The sequence below is a fragment of the Oryctolagus cuniculus genome, chromosome 12 (assembly GCF_051225735.1).
Source record: "Oryctolagus cuniculus isolate XC-2025 breed Fujian yellow rabbit chromosome 12, ASM5122573v1, whole genome shotgun sequence".
Classification (NCBI taxonomy): Eukaryota; Metazoa; Chordata; class Mammalia; order Lagomorpha; family Leporidae; genus Oryctolagus; species Oryctolagus cuniculus.
In genome coordinates, this window is record NC_142878.1 from 37,793,087 (window position 1) to 37,810,503 (window position 17,417).

Genomic DNA, 17,417 nt, shown 5'->3' on the forward strand with positions numbered 1-17,417 from the left:
TACCCAATATGCTTAGAGTTTTCATCATGAAAGGTTGCTGTATTTTATCAAATGCTTTCTCTGCATCTATTGAGATAATCATATGGTTTTTGTTCTTCAGTTTGTTAATATGATGTTTCACATTTATTGATTTGCAAATGTTGAACCACCTTTACATACCAGGGATAAATGCTACTTGGTCCTGGTGAATGATCCTTCTGATGTGTTGTTGGATTTTGATTGGTTTGTATTTTGCTGAGGATTTTTGCATCTATGTTCATCAGGGAAATTGGTCTGTAGTTCTCTTCCTCTGTTGCATCTTTTCTGAGTCTGGGAATTAAGATGATGCTGGCTTCATAGAAAGAATTTGGGAGTATTCCCTCCCTTTCAATTGTTTTGAATAACTTGAGAAGTGGAGTTAGTTCTTCTTTAAATGTCCGGTAGAATTCAGCAATGAAGGTATCTAATCCTGGACTTGACTTTATTGGGAGGGTCTTTAATACTGATTCAATTTCCACCTTGGTTATGGGTATGTTTAGGTTTTCTATGTCTTCATGGCTTAATTTAGGTAGGTTGTATGCGCCCAGGAATCTATCCGTTTCTTCTAGGTTTCCTGATTTGTTGGCATACAATTCCGTGTAGTAACTGCTGATGATTCTTTTTATTTCTGTGGTGTCTATTGTTACATTTCCTTTTTCATCTCTACTATTATTGATTTGAGTCTTCTCTCTCCTTTTTTTGGGGGGGGGGGTCTGGTTGATCATCATTGCTGAAAGTAGAGTATTGAAATCCCCCATTATGACTGTATTTGATTCTATATCTCCCTTTAAAACCCTTAACATTTCTTTTAAATAGCCATGTGCCCTGTATTTAGGTCATATACATTTATAATAGTCACATTTTCTTTTGAATTGATCCCTTGATCATTATATAGTGCCCTTGTTTGTCTCTTTTAACAGTTACTGTGTTAAAATCTTTTTGGTCTGGTATTAGGATGGCTATACCAACTCTTTTTTAGTTTCTGTTACCATGGAATATCTTTTTCTGTCCTTTTACTTTCAGTTTTTAATTCATCTTTGTTAGTAAGATGTGTTTCTTGTAGGCAGCAAATAGATGGGTTTTGTTTTTTAATCAGTCTGTGTCTTTAAACTGCAGAGTTAAGGTCATTTATATTCAAGGTGACTATTGGAAAAAAAAAAAAAAAGGCCGGCGCCGCGGCTCACTAGAATCCAGTGTGCCGGTGCTGCAACGCAGAGGATTAGCCTCTTCCAGGTTGCCCCTCTTCCAGACCAGCTCTCTGCTGTGGCCAGGGAGTGCAGTGGAGGATGGTCCAAGTCCTTGGGCCCTGAACCCACATGGGAGACCAGGGTAAGTACCTGGCTCCTGCCATCGGATCAGCGCGGTGTGCCGGCCGTGGCGGCCATTGGAGTGTGAACCAACGGCAAAGGAAGACCTTTCTCTCTGTCTCTCTCTCTCACTGTCCACTCTGCCTGTCAAAAATAAAATAAAATTAAATAAATAAAAATAATAAACAAGGTGACTATTGATAAGTAACAACTTTGCCTTGCCATTTTTCCAAAATTTTCCTATTTTTTACTTTGGATTTCCTTTGCACTTTTCCTGAGATATTTCACTAAAAAGGCCTTCTAATCCTTTCTCTCTTTCCACACCTTCAGGAACTCCTAGTACCCATATGTGGGGTCATTTGATAATATCCTATAGATTACCAACAGTTTTTTTAAATTTTTTTAACTTCTTCTTGTGTTTGGTCTAACTGTAAAATTTTCAGGGATTTGTCTTCTAACCATGATATACTTTCTTCTGCTTCACCAATTCTGTTGTTAAGGCTTTCCATTGCATTTTTATTTGTTCTATTGAATTCTTCATTTCCAAGATTTCATTTTGCTTTCTCTTTAAGATCTCAATTTCATGGGAGAAATTTTCTTTCATGTCATATATGGATTTCATTAGTTTGTGCATTTGTTTCTGATTACTTCTAAGTAATCTTACGATCAATTTTTAGAATTCCATTTCTGGCATTTCCTCAATCTCATCATCTTTAATCAGGTATTGAACTGTTGTATTCTTTTGGGGATATCATGTTGTCTTCCTTATTCTTATCTCTTGAATTGGTGTGTTTGTTATTCAGCATTTGTGGAGATTCTCATTGGTTTCTTCTTTGTTTTTCACTGTGGCAGCTTTTATTTTTGGACTATGTCTGAGTAGATTAGTGGATTGTCTGCTTTCAGATAATACCTAGAGGTGTGGGCTTGGCCAGAGAGCTCTGTTCAGTGCTCCAGGATGGAGAGCATGTCTGAGGTGACACACCCAGGTTTGGCATGGTAAATCTTTTTTTTTTTTTTTAAATCAGAGGTGAGGCTTCTTCTTGTCTGTTGGCATAGTCTCAGCTTAGCTCCTCTCCTTGAAGGAGACCAGTGCCTGGGCGCTAGCCCCAATGAGTATATTATTCATCTGATCTGCCAGAAGGACCACACAAAGGATCTGTCCAGTCCTCAGTGTAAGCTCAGATTCCCCAGCAATATCTCTTGCCAGGTAACTAGGGAGCCCTGATTGTGTGGAGCCTCCCACAGTGACTGTCCAATATCCCAGCCACACCCTGAGTCTTCCATGCAGCCTCAGTGTTTTCACAGTCCCAGCACACAAGCCTCCCACAGTCATGAGCACACAGTCTTCTGTCTGTTTTCCCCACCAGACTCAGGAGTCTCCACTAGGCTGGTTGCTGTGCACAGACACAAGCAGACTCAGCTGTTAAGTATGTCCAAAATGGTGCCTGCTCTCTGTCAGCTTGTTATAGGACACCTTTGCAAGATGATCGGGGAGAGAGAAAACCCCCTTTTGTTTTTTCTCCTCTAGTTTCACAGGTACACTATTCCCCATGAGGTGCCAAGCCGGATTCCCTCTAGGTTCTTCCTATAGCTTTTTTGCCAGTGGTTTGGGATGTTGCAGTCTGTTCTTACCTCACTCTCCAACGCTGATGTGGAGGCTTTCGGTTGCTGGGGTCCACACCCTGCTGCATCCACACCCTCCATGTAGGTCCACAATGTTCATCCAATTTGTGTAGAGTCTCTTTTGCTGTTTTCTCCCTAATTCTTCCCTGAAACAGCACTCTTTCCACTTTTTTAAAACTGTCTTCTCCTAGACTTGAGTAGCAAGCTCCCTCCCTACTCCACCATCTTAATGGGGAGAAATCAGAATAAACATTTTTCTAAAAAAGACAACACTATTAACTCAAATTGAATAATGGGTGATAGGAAGAAGTAAGGGAGGAGGAACTCACAGGGTAATTTTATTGTTCACAGTAAAGAAACTTAAGAAATAAGGAACTACAGGTATTAAAGGTATTTTTATAAAAGTTATCACAACAGCAAAACTATGAGTCTTTCTAAACCTCAGAAAACTTCTGGGGAAAAATCAAATAAAACAGACCACACAGTAAAATACTTTAAAAAAAAAAGACGTAAACACATTCTATACTACATAAAATAACAGAACCAAGAGTAAATACAGTGATCATGCCAAAAATGCAAATATGCTTAACTTACCTATTAAAAAATATTTTCAAGTTGGTTCTCAGAGCAAAATCAAACTCTATGTAGTATAAAAGAGACATACTGAAAACAAATGATTTTAAATTAAAGGAAAGGCAAAGTTAGACCAGGCAAAAGCAAACAGAAGTCACAATCTCCACACCAAAGCAAAATTCATTACAAAGAGCATTGGAAGAAACAAAGAATTATTGCAGTGCCATAATTCACAATGTATATATAGTTAGTATGGTTGTACATGAGATAATACAGTGGCAATTTTCATAAAGCAGACATTGCAAGAGAAGTAAGGAGAAACATACAGGAACACACTAATAACAAGATACTTGAATAAATATTTTTCAGTCCAAGATGAGCCAGGAAAAGACAATGTATGGGTAACCATTAGGGTATATTTCATAAGCACAGATTTAACTCTATGTTCTGATGGTAGAAACCCTTCTTGGGAAAGACTGAACTTTTTTTATTTTTATTGTTGTTTACTTATTTGAAAGGCAGAGTTATATGTATAAAGAGAGACAGAGGTCTTCCATCTGCTAGTTCATCCCTAGATGACTGCAACAGCCAGAACTGGGTTGATCCAAAGCGAGGAACCAGGAGCTTCTGGGTCTTCCACACAGGTGCAGGGGTCCAAGTACTTGGACCATCTCCTGCTGCTTGCCCAGCCACATAAGCAGAGGACTGGAATGAAAGTGGAATAGCTGGGACTTGAACAGGTATCCATATGGGATGCTAGCATCACAGGTGGTGGTTTATTCTCCACACCACAGCACCAGCCCCTGAAATTTTCTTTAGATGTTATACTAGACCATATTAAAGTTCAATAAATTCCAAAATATAGAAAACATAAAAGTCATTCCACCGATTTGAATGCCATATTAGGGATGAGTGTTAAGCCACAGCAGATTAAACCACCTCTTAGGTGCCCACGTCGCATATCAGAGTGCCTGGAATCAAATTCCTTTTCTCTTTTCCATCCAGCTTCCTGCTGTTAGGCAGGGGAGGCAACAGATGATGGATCAAGTACTTGGTTCCTTCACCCACCCAAAGTCTAAATGGGGAGCAAGTACAGAGGATTCTAGAGGGGAAGATGGCGACATGGAGCTATGAAGGCAGGTGCTGACACTCAGGAAGTACCGACAAATGTTTACGAGACAGGTAGTGAAGGGTTGATGACGAGGCAGAGAACAAATTCACAGAGGTATAAACACTTATGCATAATAACATTCCTAGGAAATGCTTTACAAAAGAACTAAAGATTTATTAGCTAAGGTGTAAGGACTGCATTTTGAAACTACACATAACAAAGAAAGCATTTAATGTCAAAAAGAAAATGTTAGAGGAAAACCCACATTACCTGGGAGAATTGCCTGTGGTGAAAGTAGATATTCCCTGCATTGAAGTAAGCCAGGGAGTATGCAGGGTTTAGAGAGATTGCTGCTTGGTAGTCTTTCATTGCATTCTGTTTTTGACCCATCAGCTCGTGAATCACACCTCGATTTGTTAAGTATTCTGCTGTAGTATTGATCTGCAATATAATAGTGTGAGTGTTTAGCACTTGGGTATGGTATTTACCTCTGATTTCATGTCTACAAAAGCGAATGTTATGGGAAGCTTGTAATTTTATAGGGCAGGTAAAATCCCATTAGAGCAAATATTTTGTAGGAAGGACTCAATATAAAGTAGGTTCAATGTCAATACTTTGTTGATTTGGTTGCAATAAAACAAATAACCTTAGTATTTTCCTCAGTTCCTTTCCTAGTCATAGACACAGGGGAGAAACACTTATCTGTTGAATTACGCTAAGAAAGAAATGAAATGAAATTGAATAGTTAACATGCTTCTTTGTTCTCTGTAATAGCAATTTTTAAAAATCTTAGCATCACATTTATTTTAACTTTGATTTTTTTAAAAGATTTATTTATTTATTTGAAAAGTAGAGATATAGACATAGAAGGGGAGAGAGACACAGAGAGATCTTCCATCTGCTGGCTCACTCCCCAAATAGTCACAGCTGCCAGAGCTGGGCCAGGCCAAAGTCAGGAGTCAAGAGTCTCTTCCAGGTTTCCCACATGGGTGCAGGGGCCAAAAGACCAGGGCCGTCCTACGTTGCTTTCCCAGGCAGAGAGCTGGATGGGAAGTGGTGCAGCTGGGACATGAATAAGTGTCCATGTGGGGTGCCGGCAACTGCAGGTGGCAGCTTAACCTATGCCACAGCGCCGGCCCCTGTAGTAGCAATTATCTTTCAGTTCTTTCCTTTTGCTCATTTCAAATGTCACACCTATTCAAATCCACAGAAACAAAACCCGAAACTAGAAGAAGGATTTCCATCATTGCACTCAAAATATGAGACTTATTTGCCATCTTGCTAAGGGAAACAACTGGGATTTATACTTTTTATACTGTTCTTTCTGTAGTTTCTTAAAACCTATGAAGAGTATCACTTTATGTTGTATATACATTTTGTATTATAAAGCATGATCTCCCATGAAACTATATTCTGCATTTACTGAGAGGAATCAGTGTTTATCAGGAGTTTGCTTTTAAATTTTTAAATATATTTAATTACAAATTTGGCAAGCCATAATATCTTCTTATCTTAGGAATCACAAAGGAAAAAGACAAACATTATTTTCCCCATAAGTCACTTCAAAAAGTTTAAAAGGTAATTTTTGATCGAATCTATTCATGGGTGGGGTTAATCAATGCCAACAACAGTGTCTTCTAAGTGGATTTTTACCTTTATGGCAACATTAATATCCTGCATTGCAGCAAAATTATTACCCATCTGGAGACAGACCACAGCTCTTCCTTCATATGCTAGGTAGCTCTTTGGATCAACTTCTAGGGCAATGGTGAAGTGGTTCCAAGCTTTCTGGAATTTTCCTTGGGCCTAAAATAATTTTCTGATTACATAAGGTAGGAAATAGTTCATAACAGGACAAATGCTTATGATTCTACTTTCTTACTCAAATAAAACCTTTATTAAGTATATTATATTGTGCTGAATCTAAAGTTTTTTAAACAAGAAAGTACAGGTTGAGGTGAACTTTAATAAGTTCATGGGAAAATGGAATTAAAAGATAATGTCAATTTTCCATGAATTTTTTGAGACCTCCTTATAGATTATACAGTTAATATACCCAATTACCTAATTACTTCTGAATATTTATGATGCAGTTTTAGCTAATTAGGATAAATGTAACCACATGGTCATCTTGGATAACATAAAATCATGGTCAGCATGGGAAACACCAAACTATGTTTCTGACAATGGCCAAAAAATTTACAATGAGCTCCATACACACAGGCAGGGATTGCATTTATTTTTCTGGGCACTGAATCTCCAGTTACACATAACAAAATAAATATTGCTGAATAAATGAATGAATAAACTAATGATGTAAAATACATTCTGATAAATCACACCAGCAAGTGGAATTTTAGGATATATATGTGTATATATGTATGTGTGTGTGTGTGTATATATATATGAGTGTGTGTGTATATATATGTTTGTGTATATATATATATTCCATAGAAGACATAAATCTACCAAGTATCTGTATATACCAAACTTAGTACCAACTGGAAAAAGACAAAAGGTCAAGAGATGGGCACTGTTAATAGGAGAACGTCAGAGTATTTCCTAGAGACGATGAGCTGGAAGCCTAATACCTCACCCCAGGAAGACCATGATTTAATAAACTCAGCACAATTGAGGATCTGTCCTTTCTTCTTATGGGTTCAAACCCCAACTTCCACAAATCTCAGAAGCTTACTTGCTTTAATGAAGCACAGTTCAGTGACTCTCACACAAAACTAAAAAGAAATATCCCTATTTAGGGAATCAGATCCTGTTTCTTGACGAGCAAATCTTTTCTGTTTAGATAAACCATTTAAAAGTCCACGTTGTCATGATAAGTTCATTGAATAAACAAGGAAGCAGACAAACTGAGGTTATATTATCAGGCTATTAAATTGCAAACAGCCTCACAATAGGATTATATCTGTCATCTGTTCCTGCTTACATCTGTTGTACTCACTTCTATAACCAAAATGCTGGATAAATAGCAAGGGAATCTGTAAGCATTTATTGAACAAATTGTCACTTTCCCCTGGAGAGTATTTTGATGCCCCTACCTCTCCATTTTCAGGCCTTCCTGTACTGATTCAATCCTTTGTACTCATGTGATTTTCTAGCCTTTTTCAACTTACCATATACCCAGAAGATCTTCCTAAATGCAAGGTTGAAGTCATTTCTCTGATGAATGCTAATTTTTTAACTGGATCTCAAGACCTTCAACTCCAGCCATTGCTGACTTCAAACCACTCTCCCCTTTTCCGTAAATTCCATCTACATGGGCACTCTTTCTTGAATAACTTTCTTTTTTTTTTTTTTAATTTATTATTTTTTTTTTGACAGGCAGAGTGGACAGTGAGAGAGAGAGAGACAGAGAGAAAGGTCTTCCTTTACTGTGGGTCACCCTCCAATGGCCACTGCGGCCAGCACACTGCACTGATCCGAAGCCGGGAGCCAGGTGCTTCTCCTGGTCTCCCATGCGGGTGCAGGGCCCAAGGACTTGGGCCATCCTCCACTGCACTCCCAGGCCACAGCAGAGAGCTGGTCTGGAAGAGGGGCAACCGGGACAGAATCCGGCGCCCCAACTGGGACGAGAACCCGGTGTGCCGGCGCCACAAGGCAGAGGATTAGCCTATTGAGCCACGGCGCCAGCCACTGAATAACTTTCTAATGGACAATTCCTTCTGTTGAACACTTACTACATGTTAGCCCCAACTCTTAACACTGACTAATTACTGATCACTTTTAATCTCAATTTAAATGTTGACTTCTCAGAAAATTCTCTCTCACCCTTCAAACAAAGCTAAGTTTACTTGTAACAGTTGCATTAAAACTTATTTTTCCCTCTGTTGCACTTACCATGACTATAATCAAATTAATATTCATGTGATTAATTGTTTGATGTCTGTCTATCCAATCAATAGGTGATAAACTCCATGATAAGAAAAAAGTACAGTGATGCATCAATTTAGCAATGGGAATGCATTCTGGAAGATGTGTCATTAAATGATTTCATCATTGTGCGAGAATACTAGGTCCAATGCTCATCCAGGCTCCCTGTAACTATATGAACCGCTGTTTCCCCACTGCTGCCTTTGCTACTAAAACTAAGGGTAAAGGTAAATGCTCATAACCAAAGAAACAGCTCTCATTCCCCTGTCAGTAAAACAACAAATAAATTCTGTCCAAAACACACTTTCAGTGCTTGAGATGCTGTTGTATAAGATTACCTGTAAATTATAGCCCAAACTAATTCTGGCTTTTGTGTATGCTGGGTTAAAATGCAACGCTGTCGTAAAGTCCTTCTGGGCTTGCTTGTTGGGTTCCTCCTGACCATATTCCATGTAAGAACTTCCCCGTCCAAGGTAAGCATCTAGGAAACGTGGGTTAATTTTAAGAGCCTGGGTAAAGAAATTGACAGCTTCTTCAAACTCTTCAATTCTGAAAACAGATGAAAATACTGGTGAATTGACACTCTCTAGTGACATATACACACATATGACTTTTCCACATACTCTTATTTTTAAATTTTTCATTTTTATTATCCATTGACCTAAACAAGCGTGACAGGTTCTTGGAGATATTGATAAAAAGATATTGATAAAAATTGGCCGGCGCCGCGGCTCACTAGGCTAATCCTCCGCCTAGCGGCGCCGGCACACCGGGTTCTAGTCCCGGTCGGGGCGCCGGATTCTGTCCCGGTTGCCCCTCTTCCAGGCCAGCCCTCTGCTGTGGCCCGGGAGTGCAGTGGAGGATGGCCCAGGTGCTTGGGTCCTGCACCCCATGGGAGACCAGGAAAAGCACCTGGCTCCTGGCTCCTGCCATCGGATCGGTGCGGTGCGCCGGCCGCAGCGCGCCGGCCGCGGCGGCCATTGGAGGGTGAACCAACGGCAAAAGGAAGACCTTTCTCTCTGTCTCTCTCTCTCACTGTCCACTCTGCCTGTCAAAAAAAAAAAAAAAAAAAAATTGGAAAAAAAAAATTGGAAAAAAAAAAAAAAAGATATTGATAAAAATAAAGAGGAGAAATAAGAGACATCTTCAAAACAGAATGTGATGTGATATTATTCTTGGATTCTTTTTTCAAATTCTTTCCTAAAAGTCTGAGTGGTATTCCTAAACCTACTCATAACAACTATCAATTATCAATACAGATAAATAAATGCTATTATTGATGAAATATACTATTTAAATTAGATAAAAGATAAATTCATTCAGTCAGCCTTCTGTACCCATGAATTCCTCATCCATGGGTAGAAAATATCTGGGAAAAAAATATGTCTGTACTGAACATGCAGAGACTTTCTTCCTGTCATTATTCCCTAAACAAAATACAGCATCCATACTATATTAGGTATTATAACATAGCTAGAGATGATTTAAAGCACACAAGGGTATGAGCATAGGATATATGCACACTATAACATATATATAAGGAACTGGAGCATCTGCAGATTTTCATACGCATGAGGGTGGGGTGGCCCTGGAACCACAGACTGATGGCTCCTGAGGAACACCTATATTTAATATTTCCTTACACAACACAGGCAGAAGAATGACACTAGATCTCTGGCTTTCATAATATACAGAAGTCAATTCAGCATGGATCCAAGACCTGAGTGTTAGAACCCTCTGCACAGCGAAGGAAATGATCAGTAGAATGAAGAGATAACCTGGGGCCTGGGAGAAAAAATCTGCCAACTGTTCCTCCAACAGAGGAGTGATATGCAGAATATATACACAAGTTCAACACCAAAACCACAAATAATCCAATTTAAAAATAGGCAAATGATCTGAGCAGATAATGCTCAAAATAAGACACACACATGGCCAAGAACTACATGAATAAATGTTCAATATCAATAACACCAAGAAAATGCAAATCAAAACCACAGCGAGATATAATCTCACCCCAGCTGGAATGGATATTGTCAAAACAACAACCAAAAAAGCGACAAACGCTGGCAAGAATGTGGAGCACGGGGGACTCTTACACTATGTTCATGGATATAAACTAGTACAGTCCACAGAAAACAGCATGGAGCTTCCTCAGAAGCAAAATACAACTGCCATGTAATTCAACTTTCCCACTACCAGGCTAGTCAAAGGTAACTGAGTTATTATATCCAAGAGCTGCACTGCCATGTCTATTGCTGCCTTACAGTGGCAAAGATTTCACTGGTGCAGTGTATGTACACAGTGGAATATCATTTGGTCTTAAGAAAGAATCAATTCTTCTCATTAGCGGCAACATAGACAGAACTGGAGGATGTCATGTTAAGTGAAATAAGCCAGTCACAGAAAGACAAATACTGCATGTTCTCACTCATTTGTGGAAGCTAAAAATATAAATCTCATAGAAAAGAGGGGCATACGAGGCCCGAGACACTAGGAATGGTATGAGGGAGAGGCACAGAGAGTGGTTGGATAATGAGTACCAACACATACTTAGCTCAGAGAAATGAGTTGTGGATTCTTACAGCAAAGTATTGTAGCTGTAGTCCACAAGAATGTATGATATACCTAAAAATAAATAGAAGACAAGAATCCAAATGGCCAACAAACACACGAAAAAATGTTCAGGATCACTAGCAATCAGGGAAATGCAAATCAAAACCACAATGAGGTTTCACCTCACCCCAGTTAGAATGGCTCACATTCAAGAGTCTGAAGATTTCTAACACAGAGAATTAATAAACAATTGGAACAATGAGATTGCAAATTACAATATTATATATTATCTACATGTATTGAATTATCATACTGTACCTCATAAATACATGAATAGATTATGTGACAACAAAATGAAAATAAGCAGAAAACCAAACCTCACAGATCATATACACAAAAATAAAATACAGATCCCCCAAAGAATTTGGGGCATTATATAGCAAGTTTCCCAAATGTGTCATACCAATACTAAAAAATTAAAATTATAAAAGGGAATCATTTTAAAAGAGAACAAAGAATTTTTAATGTATTTCCTTATACAATTAAAGAAACAAAATTCTCATCACATGAGAGTCTTTCCTTTAGATCTTCTATAAAAGCAGCCCAGTTCACTGTGGATATAAGGAATGGAAGGGAGAGAAAAAAACACATTTTAAAGTGTATTTATTTATTTGAAAGTCAGAGTTACAGAGAGAAAGAAGAGACACAGAGAGAGAGAGAGATTCCATCAGCTGGTTTACTCCTCAAATGACTACAATGGCCAGAGCTGAGCTGGTCAGAAGCCAGGAGCCAGGAGCTTTTTCTAGGTCACCCATGTCGGTGCAGGGGCCCAATGATTTGGGCCATCTTCTACAGCTTTCCCAGCCATTAACAGGGAAATGAATTGGAAGCGGAGCAGCAAGGACTCAAACTGGCATACATATGTGATGCGGGCACTACAGACGGTGACTGAATTCACTGCACCAAGGTGCTGGCACCAAAGAAAATGCATTTTATATTAACTGTGGATGTATGTGGCTAAATAACTCTTCTCCCTAATTACTTTTTTGTGGTGAGGGTGAGATCCATTAAAGAAATCATATATTTGCTCCTTGGCATATGAAGTTATTTCTCATGTTCACATGCATATCTACGAACATAGAAAGACTCTAGGCTTTTGTAAAATATTTTTAGTAGAAGGAGGGAACTAACCTCCAGTAACTGCTTATTTATGAAGTACTCTGCTAAACGCTTTCATCCTTCCAACAACTGTAAGCTAATCATAATTATATTTTACAGATTAAAGAAAAATCACACCTCAAAAAGTCTGCACACAGGAAATGGCAAAGAAAACAGTGTGCTGATTTCGCACAAATACCTGAGATTCAAACTAAGGTAAGCCTTAATCTAATATATTCCTGCTCTACCAAAATCCATGCCTACCACACATTCAGCACCTGTATACACCTGTCGTTGGTGCAAAGGAGCCCCTGAGCTAACATTTCAACAGTGTAGTCAGGAGAAAGGCCTACACATGCAAATTAATACTACTTTAAAAAATATCAACTTTCAAGATTGTTTTGAGAGTGGTAAGATCATGTGAAGCGCACCTAGCACACAGATCCCCACCCAATAAAGACTATTACCTTCCTTTCATTGTTTTCATTACTTCCTAAGCATGTTTCAAAAACTAATAGACATATCACTATTTTTCCCATGTTGCTTCCTAGAATACATGGAAGCCAGAACAACTATCCTGGAATTGATCATCTCATAAATGTTACTCCAGAGTGTCTCTCTCTCTCTCTTTTTTTTAAATATTTTATTTATTCATTTGAGAGGTAGAGTTACAGGAGAGGGAGAGACAGAGAGAGAGGTCTTCCATCTGCTGGTTCACTCCCCAAATGACTGCAAAGGCCGGAGCTGAGCTGATCCGAAGCCGGGAGCCAGGAGCTTCTTTTGATTCTCCCACACGAGTACATGAGCCCAAGCACTTGGGCCATCTTTCACTGCCTTCCCAGGCCATAGCAGAGAGTTGGATCAGAACAGGAGCAGCCAGGACATGAACCAGAGCCATAGATGGGGGCCTAGCCCACTATGCCATACCACTGGCCCCTCCAGAGTGTCTCCTCAAATACTTCCCTAGACTTCAGTCCTTCTCTCATGAAATAGCCCTATGTTCTACCTGCACTATCATCTACTGAATAGTTTCCTTCAGGTCAATTCATTTTTCATTTAACTAAGTTTATTTTAAGAGATAATTTCAAGGGCCGGTGCTGTGGCTCACTTGGCTAATCCTCCACCTGTGGTGCCCACATCCCATATAGGCACTGGGTTCTCATCCTGGTTGCTCCTCTTCCAGTCCAGTTCTCTGCTGTGGCCCTGGAAAGCAGTGGAGGATGGACAGGTGCTTGAGCCCCTGCACCCAAATGGGAGACCAAGAGGAAGCGCCTGGCACCCAGCTTAAGATCGGCGTAGCTCCGGCTGTAGCGGCCATTTGGGGGGTGAACCAATGGAAGGAAGACCTTTCTCTTTGTCTCTCTCTCTCACTGTCTATAACTCTACCTGAAATAAAATTTTTAAAAAAAGATAATTTCTTGTTTGTGTGCTCCCTTTGACTCTTAGTCCTTTCATTATGATCAATTGTGAACTGAAATTGATCACTTGGACTAGTGAGATGGCATTGGTACATGCCACCTTGATGGGATTGAATTGGAATCCCCTGGTATGTTTTTAACTCTACCATTTGGGGCAAGTCAGCTTGAGCATGTCCCAAATTATACATCTCTTCCCTCTCTTATTCCCACTCTTATGTTTAACAGGGATCACATTTCAGTTAATTTTTAACACTTAAGAATAACTGTGTATTAATTACAGAATTAAACCAGTCATATTAAGTAGAACAGACAAAAAAACTTCTAAGAGGGATAATGTATTACCTGCTAACACTAACCGATGGAATAAATAAAGGGGAGAGTGATCCAACATGCAGACTCATAGAATGGCGGATGTCCTAAATAGCACTCTGGCCTCAGAATCAGCCCTAAAGGCATTCGGATCTGGCTGAAAAGCCCATGAGCGTATTTCAGGCATGGAAAGCCAAGACACTCTGGCAAAAGATCTCTGCGAGTGAGATCCCAGTGGAAAGAACAGGTCTTCAAAGAAGGAGGTACCTTTCTCTGAAGGGAGGAGAGAACCTCCACTTTGACTATGACCTTGTCTAAACAAGATAAGAATCGGAGAACTCAGAGGGCTTCCATAGCCTTGGAAACTCATGACCGGAGCATAGGGAGACTACTGATGCCATAGACAGGAGTGTCAATTGGTAAAGTCAACAACAGGAGTCACTGTGCACTTACTCCTCATGTAGGATCTCTATCCTTAATGTGCTGTGTATTGAGATTTAACACTATAACGAGTACTCAAACAATATATTTCACTTTGTGTTTTTATGGGGGTGCAAACTGTTGAAATCTTTACTTAATGCATACTAAGCTGATCCTCTGTAAAAAAAAAAAAAAAAAGAAAAGAAATTATTTATCAACTCCCAACTTGACTCTCACTGGGATTAAACATGACAATAGGTCTGATCTGATTTCATCATCATTTAAAAAAAAAATCATCTATTATTTCTCACTTTATGTTTCTGTGTGAGAGCAAACTGTTGAAATCCTTACTTAATGTATACTAAGCTGATCTTCTGTATATTAAGATAATCAAAAATGAATCTTGATGTGAATGGAAGGGGAGAGGGAGTGGGAAAGGGGAGGGTAGTGGGTGGGAGGGACGGTATGTGGGGGAAGCCATTGTAATCCATAAATCGTACTTTGGAAATTTATATTCATTAAATAAAAGTTTAAAAAAAAGGCAATTAAAAAAAGATAATTTCAAATACAAGCCAAAAAAATCAATATTTCATATCAAAAATAGAAGATATCCCTATAAATAAACAACCAGAGCTGAATATTGTGGCCTACCAGAAACTAAACCCAAAATCTGCATCAGCTGTTACAAAGAGTTAGAAGTTGTTAAGGACTATCTCTCTCATGTGTTCAGGAGGATTAAGAAAAAGTTCATTTTGAAACTGAAAAGTGATCCAGTTTCTCACCGAATGATTCAGTAAGTTAAAAGAGAAAATCACAACACATCCAGTTGGTGCAGATCTTGATTGGCTTTATTCACGATTATAGAATAGGGCAGCAGTAGAAACCAAAAATGGTTCAGAATGCTTCACTGTATAACAGGTTACCTTTATAACCAGAGAAGTGACTTCCAGAAAATGGAAAAGAGGTAGAGCTAGCTCAATTAGTTATATCACACATCTCTTATCTGAATATGGTTTAAACACTTTGGTCAGTGATTGGCTGAACTCAGCTACTGGTTACAAGAGTAAGCTACAATCTACTTACATATCAAGTGAGTTTACAGTTTGCCACATACAGTGGAAATTTTGAGTTTGGTAAAAATTGAGAGGTTGATCAAAACTTTGGGTTTTGATATCCTCTCTGTCATGCTTGTAAAGACAGAATTAGTGTCACTGGGAAATAACAGAGGAGCAGGTTTTGTAAGGTAGAAACAAGGAAACAGAACAGAGAAAGCCCTTCTTGGTTAATGTCAGGTTACTTTAGGCAACTCTGAGGGTGAGAGGCAATCCAGAGGGGACTTCCTTGTTAGGTTGCTTCAGTTAGAATGGGAGCTCCTCTTTTTAGGGGATACAAACTGGTCTATTTACTGATCTGTCTGCTTCCTTCAAATTTCACTTTGATGATGTGGTATTTGGCATAAAGCAACTCCATTTTGGCTTGATCTGGTCTGTTGGGTTAGTGTGGGAACTCAGTCCAGAACAATGGCCTCATATAATTTTGTTGTAACAAGTATTAATAGGTGAAAAGTAACTGAACTATTCAGGATTCTTCTTGATGTTTTCACAAGTACATCCCAAGTTGTGCATCAAGCATTCTGCTAGAAGAGTAACACAAGATCAACAGTAAAGCACCAGAAAACCTTGGCTTCTGATGTTATAGACAAGCAAAGGTCAATAATCGTGAACGTGATCCAGCTGGTATCACCTGAGCTTCCTCTGAATGGTTAGAAGACACAGGATCACTCCCCTTAAGATGTCTACAGTGAAACTAGGCTCTTTCTCAATAACCGACACCCACTTGAGAAGTCAGTCTGTTCAGCATAGGGTCACAATGTCTTTCCAAGTGCCTTCTAGCTGTATTAATGAGATAATTTTAAACATAGCAAAACAAATTCTTTATCAAGAATAATCAGACCACAATGATTTTGCATAAAATGAGCTTAGTGGATTGGTTTTGCTGTGCTCAGTATTTCTAGCTATGGGTAGTGAAGGTTTAGTTATGATGCATACTTTCATTGACTATGTAAACTGAAATTGCCAGGACAATTCATGTTTCCCCAGATTTTCCACATAAATCAGAGAAATGCTTCTGGTATACTGAGTTCTAACTTGCATCATACACACTGCTCCTATTAGAGGGAAATTAAAACACTTTTCTGAGTACATATTCTGTCTCATGGCTTATAAATATAAATTCTCACTTTGTACAGCCTAACCAACTACAAAAAAAAAAAAAAATGAGGCAGTGAATGGAAGCACACCACCACCATGTAGTATAAACTATCAAAAGGCAGTGATTGAGAGGCTGGCACTGTGGCGCAGTAGGTTAATCCTCTGCCTGCAGCTCCTGTATCCTATATGGGCACCGGTTCTAGTCCTGGCTGTTCCTCTTCTGAACCAGCTCTCTGATGTGGCCTGGGAAAGCAGTAAAAGATGGTCCAAGCATTTGGGCCCTTGCAACCGTGTTGGAGACCTGAGGAAGATCCTGGTTCCTGGCTTTGGATTGACTCAGCTCCAGCTGTTGCAGCCATTTGGGGAGTGAACCAGTAGATGGAAGACCTTTGTCTCTCTCTCTCTCTCTCACTGTCTGTAACTCAACCTCTCAAATAAATAAATAAGAATCTTAAAAAAAAAAAAGGCAGTGATTGAATTTATTTCCATTTACCTATCTATTAAATAGAACAGTACCATTTAATGAGCATCTAGACTGTTTGCTAAGCAAATAATTATTAAACTTAAAGCTGGAAGGGACCTTCGAAGCCACCTAGTACACTTCTTAATCCTGATAATGACTAAAATCAAGTCCAGAGGAGACAACAGTGCTGAAGATAGAAACTTCCCAGCTTTCTGCACCAATAGACAAGGAGAAAACAAAACAGATGCTGCTGTGGAAACATCTATTTCATTTTTCTGAACATGTGTCTACCATGATGTCCTATAGATTGATGCTCTTATGAAGTCAGGACATAACAGTTAGCTAGTGGGAAAATGGGGCTGA

At 39.1% G+C, this 17,417-nt stretch overlaps 1 protein-coding gene across 1 annotated transcript in view; it reads right to left on the reverse strand.

The window, feature by feature from the left end:
* The window catches only part of TTC6 (tetratricopeptide repeat domain 6), a 225,872-nt gene that overhangs the window by 11,632 nt on the left and 196,823 nt on the right, over positions 1–17,417 (reverse strand). The window contains exons 27-29 of the mRNA XM_008269509.5: positions 8,859–9,069; positions 6,286–6,438; positions 4,903–5,073 (exon numbers count right to left, since the gene is read on the reverse strand). Of these exons, the coding sequence (XP_008267731.4) occupies positions 4,903–5,073; positions 6,286–6,438; positions 8,859–9,069 (535 nt within the window). The remainder of the gene's footprint in view (positions 1–4,902; positions 5,074–6,285; positions 6,439–8,858; positions 9,070–17,417) is intronic.